Source organism: Fukomys damarensis, unplaced genomic scaffold (assembly GCF_012274545.1).
Source record: "Fukomys damarensis isolate Sample0158 unplaced genomic scaffold, DMR_v1.0_HiC HiC_scaffold_2, whole genome shotgun sequence".
Taxonomy (NCBI): domain Eukaryota; kingdom Metazoa; phylum Chordata; class Mammalia; order Rodentia; family Bathyergidae; genus Fukomys; species Fukomys damarensis.
The window spans coordinates 39,876,779-39,897,265 of NW_022900914.1; the positions used below are offsets into that span (position 1 = coordinate 39,876,779).

Genomic DNA, 20,487 nt, shown 5'->3' on the forward strand with positions numbered 1-20,487 from the left:
TCTTCATTGGTAAACTTTTAACTACATTTTCAATTTCACTGATTGTAATTGGGGTGTTTAGAATTTTTTTTTATCTTTTTCATTCAACTTTAGTAATTCATAAGTATCTAAAAATCTGTCCATTTCTTCTATTTTCCATTTTATTAGAGTACAGGTTCTCAAAGTAGGTATTGATGATCCTCTGGGTTTCTGTTGGATCTGTTGTGACTTCACTTTTTTCATTGCTAATTGTATGGATCTGAGCCTTTTCTTTCCTTTTTTTGATAAGGTTAGCTAAGGGTTCATCGATTCTATTTATTCTTTCAAAAAACCAACTCTTTGATTCATTGATTTTTGTATCATTTTCTTAGTCTCCATTGCATTGATTTCTGCTCTCATCTTTATAATTTCCTCTCTTGTACGAGCTTTGGGTTTTTCTTGCTCTTCTTTTTCTAGGAGTCTAAGATTCATCATTAGGTTGTTTATTTGAGCTCGCTCTATTTTCCTGGTGTGGGCATTCAATGCTATGAATTTTCCACGTACAACTGCTTTCCTTGTGTCCCATAGATTCCTGTGAGTTGTATTAGCATTATCATTTGTTTGTAAAAACTGCCTTAATTTCCTCTGTGACCCATTGATCAGTAGTGTTGTTTAATTTCCATGTGTTTGTGAAGTACCTACAGTTTCTTATGCTATCGATCTCTAGCTTAATTGCACTATGATCTGATAATATACAGGGAATAACTTCTATTCCTTTGCATTTATTCAAACCTTTCTATGAGCTAGTATGTGGTCTATCTTGGAGAATAACCTATGTTCAGCCAAAAAGAATGTATATTCTGATTTTGTGGGGTGGAACACTCTATAGTTGTCTATTAAGTCCATATGTTCAAAAGCATGAATTAGTTCTAGTATTTCATTTTTGAATTTTTGCCTAGATGATCTATTTGTGATAATGTGATATTTAGATCCCCTATTACAATTGTATTAGTTCTTATTTGGTTTTTCATGTTACTTACTATTTATCTGCTATAGTTGAGGGCATAATATTTAGTGCATATATATTTATGATTGTCTACTGTTCCTCTTGAATTGTTCCCTTTATAAGGATGTAGTGGCCTTGTCTCTTAATTCATTTTGGTTTCAAATTTACTTTGTCTGCGAATAAGATAGCTACCCCTAATCTTTTCTGGGCTCCTGTCCCATAGAGAATTATTTTACATCCTTTCACTTTCAGTCTATGAGCTACTCTTTTTCACTAGGTGTGTTTTTTGTATACAACATATTGTTGGATTTTGCTTCTTAATCCATTCTGGCAGTCTTTTGATTGATGAATTGAGGCCACTGATATTGCTGGTTGTAACTGATATGTACTGACTTATTATTGTTATGTTATTGTCCTTTTGTTGACCCTTTTTACTCCCCACCCCCTTTTAGTTTCTGGCCTTGCCTAATTGAGTTACTCTGTTGGGCCTCATGATGTTGTGACCTTCACTGTCTTTTTCTAGGATTTTGTTTAGAATTATTTGCAGTGCTGCTTTGGTGTTCATGAAGTTTCTCAGGTGTTTTTTTGTCATGAAAGTATCTTATTTCCCCACCCATTTTGAAAGAGAGTTTTGCAGGATACATCAGTCTAGGTTGGAGGTTGTTTTCTTTTAGGGCTTGAAATACCTCACTCCAGGCTCTCCTTGACCTGAGGGTTTGTGGTGAAAAGTCTACTGTGATTCTGATAGGCTTTCCTTTGCATGTGATTTATTTCTTTTCTCTTACTGATTGTAGTATTTTGTTCTTCTGTTTGGTTTCTGAGATCTTGACTATTATATGTCTAGGTGTAGATCTTTTTTTTATCATGGCTGTTTGGAGTCCTATATGCATCACTTATCTGTATGTCAAATTCTTCTCCTGTTTAGGAAATTTTCTGTCATTAATTCAGTAAACTGTTTTTAAATCATTTGTACTTTCTCCTGCTACTTCATGGATTCCTATCAGTCTTACGTTATTCTTCTTTGCATCATCTAGGAGTTGCTGGATCAATTTCTCATGATCCCTTACTGATTTTAAGAGGCCTCTCTTTTCATGGTCACTGACTGCAATCCTATCTTCTATGTCTGAGATTCTATGTTCTCATTCTTGTATCCTGCTGCAAAAACTTTCCATAGTGTTTAATCTAGATATCTGTTCAAATCTGTTTCACGGATTCCATTTCTTTCCTATGTTGGGCATTCATGGTTTCCATTTCTTTCTTATGCTGGGCTTTTATGACTTTTATCATGGTCCTGAGCTTGATTTTTTTGCGAGGTTTTTTTGTCTAGAGTCTTCAATCATGTCTTTCATTGTGCTCACCATCTTTATAGTTATCTGGGAAATTATTTGTTTTGAATTTTTCTAGAGCCTAATTGATCTATTTTGTTAGTTCCTCTGGTATGAGTTCAGGGTATGCTGGTGGTTGACTGTCAGACTATTCAACCTACCTCATTTACCATACAGCTTGCCATTGGTGACCTGGAAATCTGTCTTTGTGTCTTGCTTAAGTGTTTTCTCATTTTTATTTTTGTTGTTGGGTTGTCCTTGGGTATTTTTTTCTCATTGTGTTTATTGGTACATTTTAGGTATACAGTACAGTTACATTCATCATTGGGATCTTGTACCTTTACATGATAGGTCTTGGTTCTCATTTTTTCCTCATAACCCTGCCCTCCCTTCACCCCTGAGTTGTCCTTGGTTTAATTCCTGGATTATTAGTTAAATCTTCCTGATATAGTTGCACTTTAGCTTTTGAGTCTCTAATGAGTCACAGACATTCTCATTTTCATAGTATCAGAAAGGACAACTCATGAAATCAATCAAAAATCTTTAGCCTCAGTGATACAATCAGCAACACAATAGGATCAAGCACAGCTTACAAATTGACCATTTGTGATACTCATTAATCTATCAACTTTAAACCATGTGAATTAAATCAAAATCAAGAAGCAGCCCAAAATATGTTTACAGTGAATAAACTCTTCCATATAGCATCTTTACCCTTTAGGATGGGGGCTTAGACAGAGTGAGGATGAGAGAAGTAGATAGGTAGAAGAATTGGAGAAGGTTTCAAGTGAAACCAGAGAACACAGGATGACCACACAGACTTTAGGAAACTGTTGAAGACAAGAGGGAAAGAGAGCAAGAATAAGGACAAGAATATAACAACTTAACAGTAATAGGGGCTCATTTTCCTTTGATACTATTGACCCTTGAGTGAAGGAAAATGAGAAAAGAAAAGAAAGTAAAGAGAGAAGAAAAAAACAATAAAAGAAGAACTCCAAGTTAGGGCAGGAAAAGCAACAGAAAGGGAGATGAAGAATAACATGGGGGAGCAAGGGACTGAGTTTTAAAAAGAAGAGAAAAAAGAATTTGCAGAGTGGAATGAGGGAAAGAAAGAATACAAAGAATTTGAAGGGTCTCTTTCAAACAATATCTCTGCTGTCACAATAGACAATGTGTGCAGCTGTTTGCAGAACTAAGTCCTTTAGTCTCAGCTAGCCGATGGCAGACACCTGAGATTCAGGATGAATTTGGGCTGCAAGATCCAAATTGAGCTCCCTGACTTCCTGCAGTGTTGAACTCTGCAAAGTTCTACTACCAGTACCCTCTGACCTTTCTCTGAAGATACTCAGAGTTCTGATGGAAGGTAGTGATCTCTCCCAACTTACCAACTGTGGAGATCTGATCCTTTATTGCAGTTGTTCAGTTCTGTTCTATCTTCTGGAGTTCAGAAAAATGACCTTTATAACCACCTGTGCCTATGTAGAGTTTATCCAAGAACTGGCACAATCAGGAGGTCTGAGCACGTGTGTGTGTGTGTGTGTGTGTGTGTGTGTGTGTGTGTATGTGAGTATATGGATATTGCAGAGGTGCCTGCATGGCCAACCAGTCCTCACTGGTTGTCTTGATGCAGGCTGAAGCAAGGACAGGATCTCTGCTCGGTTGACCCTTACCTCCTCCTTCCGCTGGATCTTGATGGGGGAATTTATAATCAACTTTGATGTAACATGATACATGCATATGCTTAGTGACTATAAAATTAAGCTTTGTATCTATTTTTCCTTTGTTTGCATTTCAATACTAAGTGTAAATTTTTATTATATTGCTTATTAGACCTCAGATGAAAATGCATACAGAGTATATGTGTAAAATCATTTTGAAAAAGACATAAACTTCATAAGCCAAAAGTTGGCATTTTTGTTATAGTACAGTCAGAATGTAAATTAAGACAGTACAAATTGTTGATCTAAATTGAATGCTTGATGAATTCTACACTATTTGATTTCAGATTTTTCTTTCCTCTAATCACCGATTCTCTCTTTGTACATTACGACATGTTAAATGTCAGAAATGTACTTTTAAGTGTTTACAAACTCTCTGGGGTTGGAGGCTGCAAAATACTTTATGACAAAATTTTGAGTATGGACTTTGGCATCAGACTTAATAACAACTGTAAGACCATGGGCAAGTAACTTACCTCCTCTGTGCCTCAGTTTCTTCATCCTTAAATGGAGGTGATATATTAGTACCTATATTGTAGATTTTTGTGGGATTATGTTTCTTTGAAAAGTATCTGGCAAATGATAATGGTCAGCTATCAATAGTGCCTTTATATAGTATGTGTATGTATTTGTAATAAACATTCTTGAGTACTAAGATATATCTATAAAAATATAAACTATTGTTTCTTCTTGATCATCCTTAATTCCTAATTTCAGAATTATTCATTGAAGTATTTAATATATCTTTTGTATCAGAAAAGTAATAGAAAACGACATCTAATGAGATTTTCATACTCATGATCCTTCTACCTCAATTTTCTGAGTTGTTTGTGAAACAGATGCCCACCACCATGCCTAGCTAATATTTTCCTTTAAAGAATATATTTTTATAAGAGTGTCATTTCTGGTTTAAGCCTAGGAAGTTAGACTGACTCCAGTCTCTTGTACAATACAAACTAAAATGTATCCACTTTTCATCCTTGGCCAAGGCCCTATTTGAGCTTCATTAGTGGTGTACCAGTAGTGCTATAATGCCAGTGATGTGTTAGATATGAACTATTATGGACTGCCATAAAACAAGAGACCATAAAACACAATAACAATTTTATTTAGCATTCACACACACAGGGTTATCAAAGTATATGGTGACTATTTACATACATTTATTACTGTGAAAGATACACTGCCATTAATTTCCCTCAGAATACTTCTCCTCACTTCAAACACATTATCCATTGTTCTTGCAATTTTCTGAAGCAGTTCTAGAAGTTCTTTCATGGGTACCTTTACAAGGTATGATTTAAAAAAATTACAGTGACTGTGCCACCAAGTACCATCCAGTGGAAAGGCAGACTCATAAATATCAGTGTATCCTCATGTGTCTTATTCACTGGATCTAGCACCTTCTGACTTCTGGATCTTCTGCAAAGTCAGATAATCATGAAAGGTAAATGTTCTGACATCAAGGCAGCTGCAACAGTGCAACTAAAGACACTCAAGAAAGAGGTCTTTTAGAACTGCTTCAGAAAATGGCAAGAATGATGGAATAAATGCTTCTGAAGTGAGGAGTATTTTGAGTAGAATTAATGGCAATGTATCTTTTACCATATTTTTAAAATATTTAACATTTAACATGTTTATCATACCTTGTATGTGTTTATATAAATGCATATTACTTTTGCAATTACATCTTTTTAAATAATCCTAAGATATGTTCCAGGACTAATAAAGCATGCTAGTTACCAGGTTATAAGGATTGTTCTACTATGTTCCTTTGTCATCACCTTTGTCTATATCACTAAAGATGTGATTCTTGGTCTACAGGAAGAAAGAAAAGGGAGAAAGGCAAACTCTTGTCCAGGATACAACCTAGGAGTTGTTATATATATCACTTCTGTTCATATCTCACTGGAGAGAACCTGTTCATAAGGCTACACTAACTGTAAGAAAGTTTGGAAAACACCTTTAGTGCAGTGATAATGCATCCAGCAAAAACTTGTTACTGAACAAAAGCCATTTGGGGGCATAAGTAGCAGTTCATTTATTACAGTGAGATCTGAAAAATAATGTTTAGAAAAAGGAAAACAGGGAAGATACTTTTTTTATATATTCCTTAATGGCAGAGAAGTGAAAACAGAAAAGACATCTCAGCTGCACTTAATGTGGCTCTCTACACATTTACATATCATGAAATTCATCCAAATGTACTATATTTCCAAATATACTTATTATATATGATCTTTCAGATACTGTGCTATAAAAAAGCTGTAGGCTTCATAAGCTGCCATCTCCTTTTAAAAATATAATTTAAAATTCTGGCATTATAGCTTATTTGTGTGTACAGGAGAACTTCAGATAATACAATGTACAGTCAGAGATAACTGATAAAATTAGTGTATTTAGTTCCTCTCTTTTCTATGCATTATAGCAAAACTAGAATTATCATTTGTGTTCCCGTTACCCAATGGTATGTCATCAATATAGTTTCTTGGCTTTAAAAATCATTCAAAAGCTTCAGTTTTAATGTTTTTTCTTTCCTAAAATGCTTTTTTTTGGTTTTACTATAAAATCATGGTACCATTCTGAAACTATTTTGAAACCATTGATATAAAAATTATATCCAATAGATGATACATGAATGAAGGTAAAGATTTGATCTTATACCTAAAATAAAATACAATAGTCTTCTAAAATTAAACTTCAAAAGAAGTTTTTAATTCTACAAACAATTTAAATTGTGGCTTTTTAACTTCCATACTGTGCTTCAGAGGGTACATCATATTACCTGTCTGACTTAGGAGGCATACTCTTGCCAACCTACACTTCATCTTCCTTTATTGGCTCCACTTCATCTTCCTTTATTATGGAATAATGTCCATTTTGATTTCTACTTTGCTACCTCTAGGCATCATTACATAAAGACAGAATTTTAAACTGCTCAGAATATTAAGTACATCAAAGATTAACTGGTTTACTTGACTATAGAGGTGTGGATAAGACAATATTACTTCTGTAACTTAAAGGGATATATAGTTTTCAGTGAAGTTCCAAAGAATGGCATTATTATCAAACCTTTGTTCTTTTTGTATGTGTTTGGTGGAATGATATTGCTCAGTCATAAAATATGACATATTACATAATGTGAATTCTTAATCAGCATAAACACTGATAGTCTCTAAATTAGATATTTATTTTCAGGGGCAACTATTCCATCATTTAAATATTATTCAACTTATTTTTGAGTTCTGCTATATAAATAACTATATTCTGAAACAAGGTTTCAACTTGTCAGTACTCACTTGGTCATAAATTGAGAGTCACTATTCAGAAGATAATAGTAGTTTCTTGAGGGAAAAACTGCAAATGTATAAACTATTAGGCTAACCTTTTTCATCTGAGAAGAGAATCAAATGTCTCAAAGCTAATCTAGGTCCTTTAGATCTTCATAACGCTCTTTCTCAAGAGTATGTTAAGTTCCACAAAGACCTCCTGGATAAATTTTCTGTTAAGTTTTATTATTTCTTTGTTTTCTGTCTAAATTTCTCTTGTATTGGATAATTAGCATATTTCTATGTAAGACTCTTCCAAGAAGTAAAGCAAGTTTCTACATATATATTCATATCCAAAGAAGAGAGAAGATAAAACATGAAAGACATACTCTTTCTATTAAACTTTTACTTTACCTACGGTGAGGTGTACTCATAAATCTATGTACTACAGTAATAAAGAGATTTGACTATTTCATTATTTTGTGAAATTATACCCCAAGCTAAAAATCTAGATATCTGAAATGATTTTATTTAAGCAGAAAAAATGATGGCAAGTTTTTTCATGTCAGGTGGTATGCATGCTGTTTTTACAAACTTTGTTCTGTTTCTTTAAGGTAAGGCAACTTAATATGACAAGGTATGACATCACAAAGATAGCAGAGGTCAGGAATTTCAAGAAATATTCTTGAAAACAGTACCTTTGGATCCAGTTTAAAGAAGATGGAAGGCGGAGGTCAGGGACAGCCACTCTGAGATCCCTTCTCCTTCCGGCCTGCCTGGGCCCAATTGGTGAGGACTAGTTTGCCATGTGGGTGACCCTGCAACAACCCATCCTTGCCCCTCCCCTCAGGCCTCCGGATTGTGCCAGTTCTTGGATCCACTCTACAGAGGCACAGGTGGTCATAAAGGGCATTTTTCTGAGCTCCAGACTTTGAATATCTTCAAAGAAAGGGCAGAGGAAACCTGTAGTAGAACTTTGTGGACTTCAACCCTGCAGGAGGTCAGGGAACTCAATTTGGGCCTTGCAGCCTGAAATCAGTCTGAATCTGAGGGATCTGCCATTGGCTAGCTGAGATCAAAGGACTTCATTCTGCACATGGCTGTGCACATTGTATATTATGACAGCAAAGAAAAAAAGTCTGAAAGAGGCCCTTCAAATTCTTTTTCTTTTCCTCATTCCACTCTGCAAATTCTTTCTCTTTTATGCCCTCTTTTTCCAACTCAGTCTCTTGCTCCACCATATTATCCCTCATCTCCCTTTCTGTTCCTATTCCTGCTCTAACTTAGATTTCTTCTTCTTTTATCATTTTTTCTTTATGCTCTTTTCTTATTTTCCTTTACTCAAGGGTCAATAGTTTCAAAGGAAAGTGAGCCCCTATTACTGTTAAGTTGTTATATTCTTGTCCTTATTCTTGCACTCCGTCTTTCCCTTTTGACTTTAACAGTTTCCTAAAGATTGTATGGTCATCCTATGTCCTCTGGCTTCACTTGAAACCTCCAATTCTTTTACTTATCTACTCCTCTCGTCCTAACTCTGTCTAAGCTCCCATCCTAAATGGTAAAGATGATATATTGAAGAGTTTATTCACTGCAAACATATTTTGGACTGCTTCTTGATTTTAATTTAATTCACGTGGTTTAAAGGTGATAGATTAATGACTACTGCAAGTATTTGATTTGTAAGTTGTCCTTGATCCTATTGTGTTGCTGATTATATCAATTGGGTTAAAGGATTGTGATTGATTTAATAATATGTCTTCTCTGAGATTATGAAAATGAGAATGTCTATGAGTCATTAGAGACTCAAAACCTAAAGAACATCTATATCAGGAAAATCAAAGTACTAATCCAGGAATTAAACCAAGTACAACCCACAAACAAAAAGAAAAATGAGAAAGCACTTAAGCAAGACACAGACAGATTTCCAGTTCACCAATGGCAAACAGTAGGGCAAATGAGGATGAAAAGTATGACAGTCAATCACCAGGAAACCCTAAACTCATACCAGAGGAACTAACAAAAGAATGCACCAAATATTAATGCCCCCAACTATATAAAACATATATTAAGTAACATGAAAAACCAAAGAAGCACTAATACAATTGTAGTGGGGGACCTAAATACCACACTATCACAAATAGATCATCAAGGCAAAAAATCAACAATGAAATTCTAGAACTGAACCAAGGCCCTGAATAAATGGACTTAATAGACATCTATAGAGTGTTCCACCCCACAAAATGAGAATATACATTCTTCTCAGCTGCACATGGGTCAATGTCCAAGATAGACCACATACTAGCTCATAAAACAGCTTTGAATAAATGCAAAGAAATCAAAGTTATCCCCTGTATATTATCAGATCATAGTGCAATTAAGCTAGAGATAGCATAAGAAACTGTAGGTACTTCATAAACACATGGAAATTAAACAATGCTACTGAACAATCAATGGGTCACAGAGGAAATTAAAGAAGAAATTAGACAGTTTTTACAAATAAATGATAATGCTAATACAACACACAGGAATCTATGGGACACAAAGAAAGCAGCTGTACATGGAAAATTCATAGCATTGAATGCCCACACCAGGAAAATAGAGCGAGCTCAAATAAACAACCTAATGATGAATCTTAGACTCCTAGAAAAAGAAGAGCAAGAAAAACCCAAAGCTCATACAAGGGAGGAAATTATAAAGATGAGAGCAGAAATCAATGCAATGGAGACTAAGAAAATGATACAAAAAATAAATGAATCAAAGAGTTGGTTTTTTGAAAGAATAAATAGAATTGATGAACCCTTAGCTAAACTTATCAAAAAAAGGAAAGAAAAGGCTCAGATCCATGCAATTAGGAATGAAAAAGGTAAAGTCACAATAGATACAATAGAAAACCAGAGGATCATTAATACCTACTTCGAGAACCTGTACTCTAATAAAATAGAAAACACAGAAGAAAGGGACAGATTTCTAGATAGTTACCAACGTTGAACAAAGATGATAAAAAAATTCCAAACACCCCAATTACAATCAGTGAAATGAAAATGTAATTAAAAGTTTACCAATGAAGAAAAGCCCAGGTCGTGATGGATTCACCATTGAATTTTAGAAGACATTTAAAGAACTACTGCCACTACTCTTTAAAATTTTCAGTGAAATTGAAAGGGAAGCAATACTTACAGATTCATTCCTGGAAGCAAATATTACTTTGATTCCCAAACCAGGGAAAGACCCAACTAAAAAAAGAGAATTAGAGGCCAATCTCCTTAATGAACATAGATGCAAAAATCCTTAATAAGATACTAGCAAACAGAATACAGAGGATCATCAAGAAGATCATGCATCCTGACCAAGTCACATTTGTTCCAGGGATGCAAGGACGGTTCAACATACATAAGTGAATAATGTAATACACTATATTAACAGAGTCAATGACAAAAACCGTATGATCCTCTTGATAGATGCAGAAAAAGCATTTGACAAAATTCAACACCTATTCATGATAAAAACCCTGCAAAAATTGGAATAGATGGTCTATATCTCAACTTACTAAAGGCTATCTATGAAAAGCCAACAGCCAACATCATATTAAGTGGCACAAAACTGAAAAGCTTCACTTACAATCACAAGACAAGGATGCCCACTATCACCACTCCTCTTCAACATAGTTCTGGAAACATTAGCCACAGCAATTAGACAAGAGAAAGAAATCACAGCAATAAAGATAGGAAAGGAAGAAATTAAACTGTCATTATTTGCTGATGATATGATACTCTACATTGAAGACCCCAAAAATTCCACCAAAAGATTTCTAGACTTAATTGACACTTTCAGCAGAGTAGCTGGATTCAAGGTCAACACTCAAAAATCAATAGCCTTCTTGCACACAAATAACAGACTCACTGAGATAGAAATTAGGGAAACAATTCCTTTCACAATAACATCCAAAAAAATGAAGTATCTAGGAATCAATCTAACGAAAGAAGCAAAAATGTCTACACTGAAAACTATAGCACCCTGAAAAAAGATCGAAAAGGATATAAGAAAATGGAAAGATATCCCCTGCTCCTGGGTAGGAAGAATCAACATAGTGAAAATGGCCATACTACCAAAACTGCTATACAGATTCAATGCAATTCCGATTGAAATTCCTATATTTCATAGAACTAGAAAAAAAAAAATCCAAGAATTCATTTGGAACCAGAAGAGACCTAGAATAGCAAAAGCAATTCTAGGCAACAGAGACATGGCAGAATCACAATTCCCAACTTGAAACTGTACTACAAAGCCACTGTGATAAAAACAGCATGGTACTGGCAAAGAAAAAGACCTGAGGATCAGTGGAATAGATTGGAAGATACAGAAACAACTCCATATACACTCAGGTACCTCTTCTTTGACAAAGGAGCCATCCATCCTCAGTGGTAGAAAGATAGCCTCTTTAATAAATGGTGTTTGAAAAACTGGATTTCAACCTGCCAAAGATTAAAACAGGACCCATGTACTAAACTAAAATCCAAGTGCCTTCAAGATCTTAATATCAAAAAAGATACTAAATTTTCTAGAAGATAAATGAGGTAGAACTCTTGAAGACACTGGCATAGGAAGAGACTTCATGAACAAATCCTCAGTAGCCCGGGAAATAACACAAAGAATCAACAACCGGGATCTCATCTTAAAAAGCTTCTGCATTGCAAAAGAATCTATGAACAGAACTAAAAGACAACCTACAATGTGGGAAAAAGTTTTTACCTGCTGCGACTCAGACAAAGGACTATTATCTAGAATATATAAAGAACTGAAAAATAATCAGGCCCCCAAATATAAAGACCCGATTCAAAAATGAGCATTTGAAATGAACAGACATTTCTCAGATAAAGAAGTAAAAGCATCAAGTAAATATATATATGAAAAAATGTTCCACATCACTGGTTATTCAAGAGATGCAGATGAAAACAACACTGAGATTCCTCCTCACCCCAGAAAGAATGGCTGCTATCAAGAAATCAACCAGTAACAAATGTTGGTGGGGTTGTGGGGAGAAAGGAACCCTTCTCCATTGGTGGTGGGAGTGCAGACTGGTGTTACCACTATGGAAATCAATATGGAGATACGTCGAAGAACTAGGATTAGGGTTCCATTTGACCAAGCCAACTCTCTGCTGGGTATCTTTCCAAAAGAATTATAAGAATTGTATCACAGTGATATATGCACAGCCATGTTTATAGCGGCACAGTTTGTAATAGCTAAAACTTGGAAACAGCCCATTTGCCCATCAGTTGGAGACTGGATAAAGAAGATGTGGTTTTTCTATAAAATGATATACTACTCAGTCACGAAGAATGAGAAATTAGAGTCATTCATAGGAAAATGGTTGCATACTGAGTTTATACGCTGAAGTAAAATAAATAAGTCCCACAAATTGTAAATAAGATCATAATAGTATAATTGACAATGTGTATTAGGAAGAAAAGGGCTAAATGTGTAGGGGAAGTGGGAAGGGTAGAGGAAAGAAATAAGGAAAAAGAAAAAAATCTGAGAAAATGAAAAAAAATGGAAATAAAATGTTTGTAAATAGGGCAGGGAGGAGGGGGTGAAGGGAAGGCAGGGACAAGGGGAAAAAATTAGAACCAAGACCTGTCATGTAAAGGTGCAAGATCCCAATGATGAATGTAACTATTCTGTATATTTAAAAAGTACCAAAAAAACTCAATGAGAAAAAAAAAATTCTCCTACCAAGATTTACAGAAGTTAGCATGTCAGACAAGGATGCACTTTATATTAATATATCCTGCATAAGTGGACAACATGCCAAAACTAAGGCTGTCAGAAGGGAAAATAAAACAATTAAAAAGCTATCCAAGTAAATATTATAAATGTATACCTACCATGTTTACACAATAGAGTATGTACTTCATGTAATACATTAAAAATAGAAATTTGCAGGGTGTGGTGGCGCATGCCTGTAATCCCAGCACTCGGGAGGCGGAGGCAGGAGGATTGCTGTGAGTTCAAGACCAGCCTGGGCTACAAAGTGAGTTCCAGAGCAGTCTGAACTACATAGTGAGACCCTGTCTCAAAAAACCAAAAATAAATAAATAAAGAAAATTAAAATAAAAATAGAAATTAGCCAGAATCCATTAAAATAGAATGAATGAAATTATGGTATATTTATACATTGGTATACTGTTAACAATAAGAATGAACGAAACTACAGGCTGGGGTATAGTTTAGTGGTAGAGCATATGCTTAGCATGCACAAGTTTGAGCCATAGCATCAAAAATAAAAGAAAAATAATTACAATGACCTGAAACAATATGAGAGATTCTCAGTTATTGTGTTGATGAAAATGAACTGAATTCTTATCATTACATTATGTAAAGCTTGAAATAAGGCGTAATAAAGTCAGGATAGGTAGGATGGGAGTAAAGTATCTTGAAGTAGATACAGGAGGACTTCTGAGGTTCTGGTAATATATGTTACTTGGCTTAGTTATTGGCAACCAGATATGTCCTCTTTGTGGAAGGAAGTTCACTGGGTCATATCCTTATGATTTGTGCATTTCTATGTATGTTATACTTTAATAAAAAGCATTAAAATTACCAAATTATTCAGATTATCATTCAGATTTTCCTTTAGCAACTCTTGCTTTTAACTGTGCTGACAGGTACTATGTGTAATACTTTTTTTCTTACAGATTCTCCCATGTAGACTGAACTACTTAAGTATTCTTGATATCTAATTTAGCCTCTTGCTTGCATCAAAGAACACCTTTGAAAGCCAAAAATTTAATGACTTTCTGCTTTGGGAAAAGTTTGAGAGAACAGTGATTTAAATGGAGGGAATATGAGAAAAATTAGCATGCACCAGCATATGAGCTGTAACGAAGAAAAGGGCATAGGCTATGATAACGAACTTAGAGATTGTTCCCTAAACTCCATTTAGAGTCATGACTGAGTCACCCAGTTTCCTAGACTAAAAATGGAGCGAATACTGTATTCATTTAAGAGGTTAACCTCTTGTTAGCTACTGATGTTACTGAGTGATGTCTCTATCAAGGGACAGTAATCTGGGTCATAGCCTTAGAAAACAGTAGTCACAGTGCTTCAGCAAAAAATGTATTTGTTAAAAATGAGGCAGGGCTCAAAGAAGGGACATCCATCTTTCTGTGTATGAATTATCAACTCGGCCACAGTAACCTGCCCTAGAGGGACACAGATACATTTTGATGAATGGAGTTTCTTCACTTTTCTGAAATTTAATGGTAATTTCTTCACATTCCCTTCCTACCTTAGTACCTCTAAGTAGCTTTAAAATACAAAGACAGACTTCATTATATTTGATATCCTGATGCAAGCAGGGACACTAAGGAAAATTCCTAGAAAGTTAAGAATGCTGTGTTCTCCTGAATGGCTAAAGAGATAGGGATGCAGATTTTTGGAAAAAATCCTCATTATACAACATAATTCCTATTAACACGGTTTCACAATTGATTTAAAAATGATTTCTCATAAGACAAATTGTACCTGCAACATAGTTATGAGGATTAAATTTGTTGATATCTATAATTTGGAATAGTGCCTGTCCCATAGGGAGCATTCAATAAATACTAGCTATTATTATTGCTATTATGAGACACATCATAGTCTTAGTAACACAGTACAGTGACAGACCAATTAAAAGGTATTCTTATGGGCTCAATATGCAACTTTCTCAGGGTAGGGAAGGAGAAAGGAATTCTGTTACTGGTTAAGTAATTGTCAATCCTGATATTTAGGTTTAGGGCTAACCTAGTAGTATGGCTTTGAGTGCCCTTTAAAATCATCTTGAAAACTGGAACCTATAACGTGGTGTCAGAGAAGCCAGTTGGTCTTTTTGGCTGTAAACGTTATCATCACAAAGACAAAGCATAACATGATCTATCAGTGGAGAAGCTCACTATAATATTTTCAAGCACTTACAATGTGGGAATTTTATCGAGCTATTTATGTTGAATATTGCAATATTAAAAAATTTTCCATGAAATTCATATGTTACCTACAAAAATTCAAGTAACAAGAATTTGAAGAGAAATTTATTATGCCCCACTGTGCCACTGTTATGGGAGTTCCAAAAGTGGAACACTAGGCATAAAGAGATGAAAACCTCTTGTTTTATAGGAATCCAGAGAGAAATGAAATGAATTCTATTTTAATCCTGAGGGTTGTTTATATAAGCTAAGACTAAGAGATGCCAGGAAAAACTGGAATTGTTATGTTCAAGTTTCAATACTGCCAGATTTAGTGAAATTAGATAAATTGAGTTTAGAAAAAGAAAGTTCAGCAGGACTTGTGACTGCAGTGGTGCACACCTCTCACCCCAGCTACTTGGAAGGCTGAGGCAGAAGGATCACAAATTCAGGCTAGCCCAGGCAATTTAGTGAGACCCTGCCTCAAAAACCCAAGAGCTGGAGGTGTAATTCAGTGGTCTGAATGCCTCTGGATTTCATCTTCAATACCAAAAAGTAAAAGAAGTTAATGTTTATAGTACATTTTAAAATCTTTTATTTTGCTGTACTGTAAAGTTTAAATAAATCTTTAGATTCAACCTTGGCTTCTGATACTTTTTTGGAATACACTATAAAAATCACCATGGCAGTTTCTAAACAAAAAATTACCCAACAAACCTGAAATCCCATATGAAATATTTTGATACAGGAGAAAATTCTTTTAAGATATGTCTGTGTGTAAATAAATGGTTATATACATTTCTATGTTGGTTTATAAGAGCACTGATGATAAAAAACTCTTTTCCCCCAAATCTTATCAAAAGCAATTTTTTTCACTTTTTGCTAAATAGTGACTAATCACTGATAATTTTAATATGTATAATTACAACTTGTTTGCCAGTACTGTAGTAATTGCAAACTTAATAATTCTTTTTTAAAGGACACTTTCTTTACAATAAATGTAATTCAAACCAACCATGACCTACATACATAAAAAGAAATGATGCTAAGTGTTGATTAAAACAAAAACCCATAAAAATAACCAGCATTACCGACTCCAGAGGTTATTGATTCTTCATCAATGTCACTCGCTTTTTTCCTTGCCACTTCAGCTAATGCCAGTTCACCCTTTTCTAGGGCAAGGTAATGGATATCCTTGGGAAATAAAGCAACGTAAAAGATTAATCCAAAATAAATATTGGTCAAATTACAAAGACTATTTTGAAAGGAAGAAACTTACTGTTCAAATAACAAAATGCACATGGCCCAGTGAATATTCATTTTTGTATTTTTAAATTTTTAGTTTTATTTCCCAGTACAAATAAATTTTTCTTAAATGGAGACCAGAGTTATAACTAAAGGCAGTTATTTCAATAAATTATTTTATGCCTTAAGAGAAAAGACATTTTAATAAATGATATCCTCAGTTTTATCAGGGAATAAAAACCTTAATTATTATTTTATTTGTTGAAGATCTAATATCTGAGGGATCCTTTTCATTTTTTTTTTTTTTTTGCATCAGGATCTTGCTGAGTTGCCTAGCCTGATCTTGAAGTCCTAGCCTCAGTGATTCTCCTGCTTTAGCTGCCTGAGCATGCACCACCGTATGTGACTTTGAGGGAGGGAATTTCTTCAAAATTTAATTGTATGTTGTACTAAAAGGACTACATAAGTAGTATTACACAGAATGTCTTTCATTTTTAAATATATGTCATATATTTCTTAATATTACCAATACCATTACTATTTTGAACTCATGCAATAAGTAGTACCTTGTAAGTATTGGGCACTGTTCTGAATAAACTCATCAAATACAACAGAAGTGTCAAGAGTTCAGTCTAGAGGAGAGACAGACTACTATAAATCAACAGTTAATTATATAAAAGCATGTTTGATTTTATGGCAGATATTTGCACAGGTTGGATCCAAAGAGGAAGAACTTGTCCTTGACTTGAGCCTTGAGGGATGAGTAAAAATCAAGACTAAAAGCAAAGGACAAAGGGCAACAGAAACTATCTGATATCTGGTGCAATGAAGTTTGAGAAACCTTACACAGCTTTGTCAGGCAATTTTAGATCTTTTGAATGGAAGAAGTATTGGATATGAAGAAGACAGTGGAAAATAATACTGAATAAGCAGGTAGAGTCACTAAAAAGGGCTTAAAAATCTTTGTGGTCTGCAGAATGATTGTTTAAAATTGCACTGTAATAAAAAAAGAATATCAAAAGCTATTTTACAACGAAGAATAAATATAAGTGGCCTATAATAAGGAAAAGATATTTCACCTTATTCAAATAAGCATAAATTGAAAAAATGTCACTTTAATTTTGGGAACAGTGTCATAACTCAATACATGTATACAGTGTGTAATGATTTTACAGTACATAATATACAGTATGTAAAGAGAGTTACCATCCAAAAAGCTCATTGGTAGCTGGGTGTGGTGGCACACGCCTATAATCCCAGCACTTGGGAGGTTAAGGCAGGAGGATCACTGTGTTTTCCAGGCTAGCCTGTGCTGCATAATGAGTTCAAGGCCAGCAAGAACTACCCAGTAAGACCCTCTCTCAGAAAAACAAGACCACAAAAAGCTCATAGGTTAAATCAATGTTCACTGGTTACAAAACTTTGGGAAAACAGTAAACTTACTGGGAAAATAAGTAGTTAAAAACTTTATAGAGTAGGGGTCAGCAAGCTATGGCCAATGAGCCATATCTGAAATGTGTTTGTACAGTCATCAAGAGTAATTTTTTATATTTTTAAATGGCTGGAAGACGTACACTTGACTACTGCTTTTTGAATGGCTTTTACTGCATACTTGAAAATGTCTCAAGCTAAAATTACAAGACAAAATAGTGTGTATATGTGAAACATATGTGAAACACTGTGATAAAGTCATTTCAATAAGAACTAACATTGTTTGAATTGCAAGTAATGTCAGGCCTGCACTGTCAAAAGTTTTTATAAAAAAGTGATATTTCCATTCCTACACAAATTCTCCACAATATATTTTCTAATTTCAAACTACAGCAGTATTTTTCAGACCTCTATGCATGTGCAAAGGAAATTTCCATATTTCAAAATCCATTAAACTGCAATTGAGGAACTTTAATTGGAAGTGATTTGCAATGTAATGACATGCTAAAAGGCATTCTAGCCTTTTAGCTAATAGAATTCTAAAAATGCCTTCCAATCTGTGAATATGCTCAAATAAAACCATATGTTCATGGATTGATATCAGTGTTTGGCAGTACCTATGTACTGTATGTGCAAGGCATTTGCAAAGGTGAAATATGGAAAATCTCATTGTACATGAGCATTAACAATCAATATTTAATGCAATAGATTTGGATGACAGGGAACACCAATGTTATCTCTCCCAAAATAATCCATTTCATTTTTGTAGGCAGATATTTCTATCATTGTGCTCAATTTTATCATATTTTTATTTCATCAATAAAGATTTATGGAAATCTGTTTTCTCTCATTATATATGTACCTACATAATAATTTCAGTTTTGCCTCTTGGCCTACAAGCCTGTAATATTTGTTGGCCTTTTACAAAGAAAGTTTGCTGAACTCATATTTAACAATATATCAGAGATTAAACTTTGCATATTCACATATTCTTTATTTTTTTTTCCCCATACCGGGGGTCAAACTAAGGACCTTGCACTTGCCAGGAAGGCACAGCACCACTGAGTTACATCCCTGGCTCCAACTTCACATGTTCTTTTAGAAAATCTTCCTAAGAAAATGATAGGATAATGTATGTCCAAGAGTGGTGATTAAAGCACTGCTTAAAAGAATGAAAAACTAGAAGCAACTTACATGTACATAAAATGAAATAATCTTGTGCCTTTCTGCTTTTAATTCAGGGGATATGTACTTTCATGTCCTTCTATTCATTAAAGACATTATTAATAATTAAAATACATATATCTGCATTCAATTTGTTGATATTTAAGACCTTTGCATCTACATTATTAAGTATACTATGTGATTTTTTATTTTTCACTTGGATTGTTCTTATCTGGAATCACAGTTCTCTAGCTTTATAAATGTGCCCTTTTCTGTTCTCTGGCGAAATATATATCTGCTTGTCCACTGAAAATAAACAAAGGATAGCAATACATCTGAAAAGAAATTATCAACCCTTGTTGAAGGACATAAATTAACATCTGATTAAAATACAGACACAGACCTTGTCTTATTTTTCTCATTGCTGGGACATAATACCTGACATCCAAAGTTAAAGGAGGAAAGGTTTATTTCAGTTCACAGAGGTTTCAGTCTATAGTCAACTGACTCCAAGGCAGGATGCCATTACAGAGGAAAAATAGTTCATGGGAAGCAGGCAGGAGACAGTGAAACAGCAGCAAAACAGCAGAGGCAGTAGCAGCAAACCTCCCTTTCTCTTTTATCCCATCCAACCTTCCAGTATTTTGGGTGGTGCCACCCACACCCAGGGTGGGCATTCCCCTTATGCACACCTAGAATGATTCTAAACCAATTAGTGGACAAATTTAGTAATCATTTATCCTAAATCTAAGTATCATACACCCTAGATCCAGCCACTTCCAAAAAGCCCCACCTCTGTCTGCATGAGGTTTGGGTGGGGGAACAAATAAATACAATCCATAACAGACCTACTATGGCTGGGAAGACTACATCTAAAAAAATCAATTCTAGCTCCCAAATAATCTCAACAACTCAGCGAAACTTTAATTGAAGCCCTCTCCCCCACCAACATTTCTCATGGAATTTGAGGGACTAGTCTTAAAATTCATGTCAAAACAAACAGTAAAGAATATCCAAGAATTACTCTAGCTACTATTAAGACTATGCAGCACTGAAATACAAGGGTATAAACCAAAGGAAAAAAATACTCATATATGCATAGTTTTACTTTTGGGTCCTTCTGTGAGTGCTTTATGTTTAGTGGCGTTGTAAGTGTTAGTTATAAAATCTGGATCCAACAAATTATTTCTGGAATAAATCCGATCTCACTTTGTTATTCTCCATGAATGCTGTGATTTTTTCCTCTATTTTTAAAAATTGTAACAGGGAATTGGAGTTAATTTGAGGAAGATACACCTCAGTACTTCTTAAATCGACACTATCACTCTACCATGAAAGTCTTTACTTTTTACTTTCTTTTTGGAAACACTATACAGTCTTTACATGATGATCTCTTATAAGATTCCTCACTTTTCATTTATTTGA

At 34.6% G+C, this 20,487-nt stretch overlaps 1 protein-coding gene across 2 annotated transcripts in view; it reads right to left on the reverse strand.

Annotated features, from left to right (window-relative positions):
- Wdpcp (WD repeat containing planar cell polarity effector) overlaps positions 1 to 20,487 on the reverse strand; it is a 249,506-nt gene that overhangs the window by 3,959 nt on the left and 225,060 nt on the right. The window contains exon 14 of one of the 2 annotated variants that reach the window (XM_010609751.2): positions 16,314 to 16,416. In XM_010609751.2, coding sequence (XP_010608053.1) covers positions 16,314 to 16,416 — 103 coding nt within the window. Of the gene's footprint in view, positions 1 to 16,313; positions 16,417 to 20,487 lie in introns of those variants that run through there. The other variant, XM_033764324.1, reaches the window with a different exon arrangement.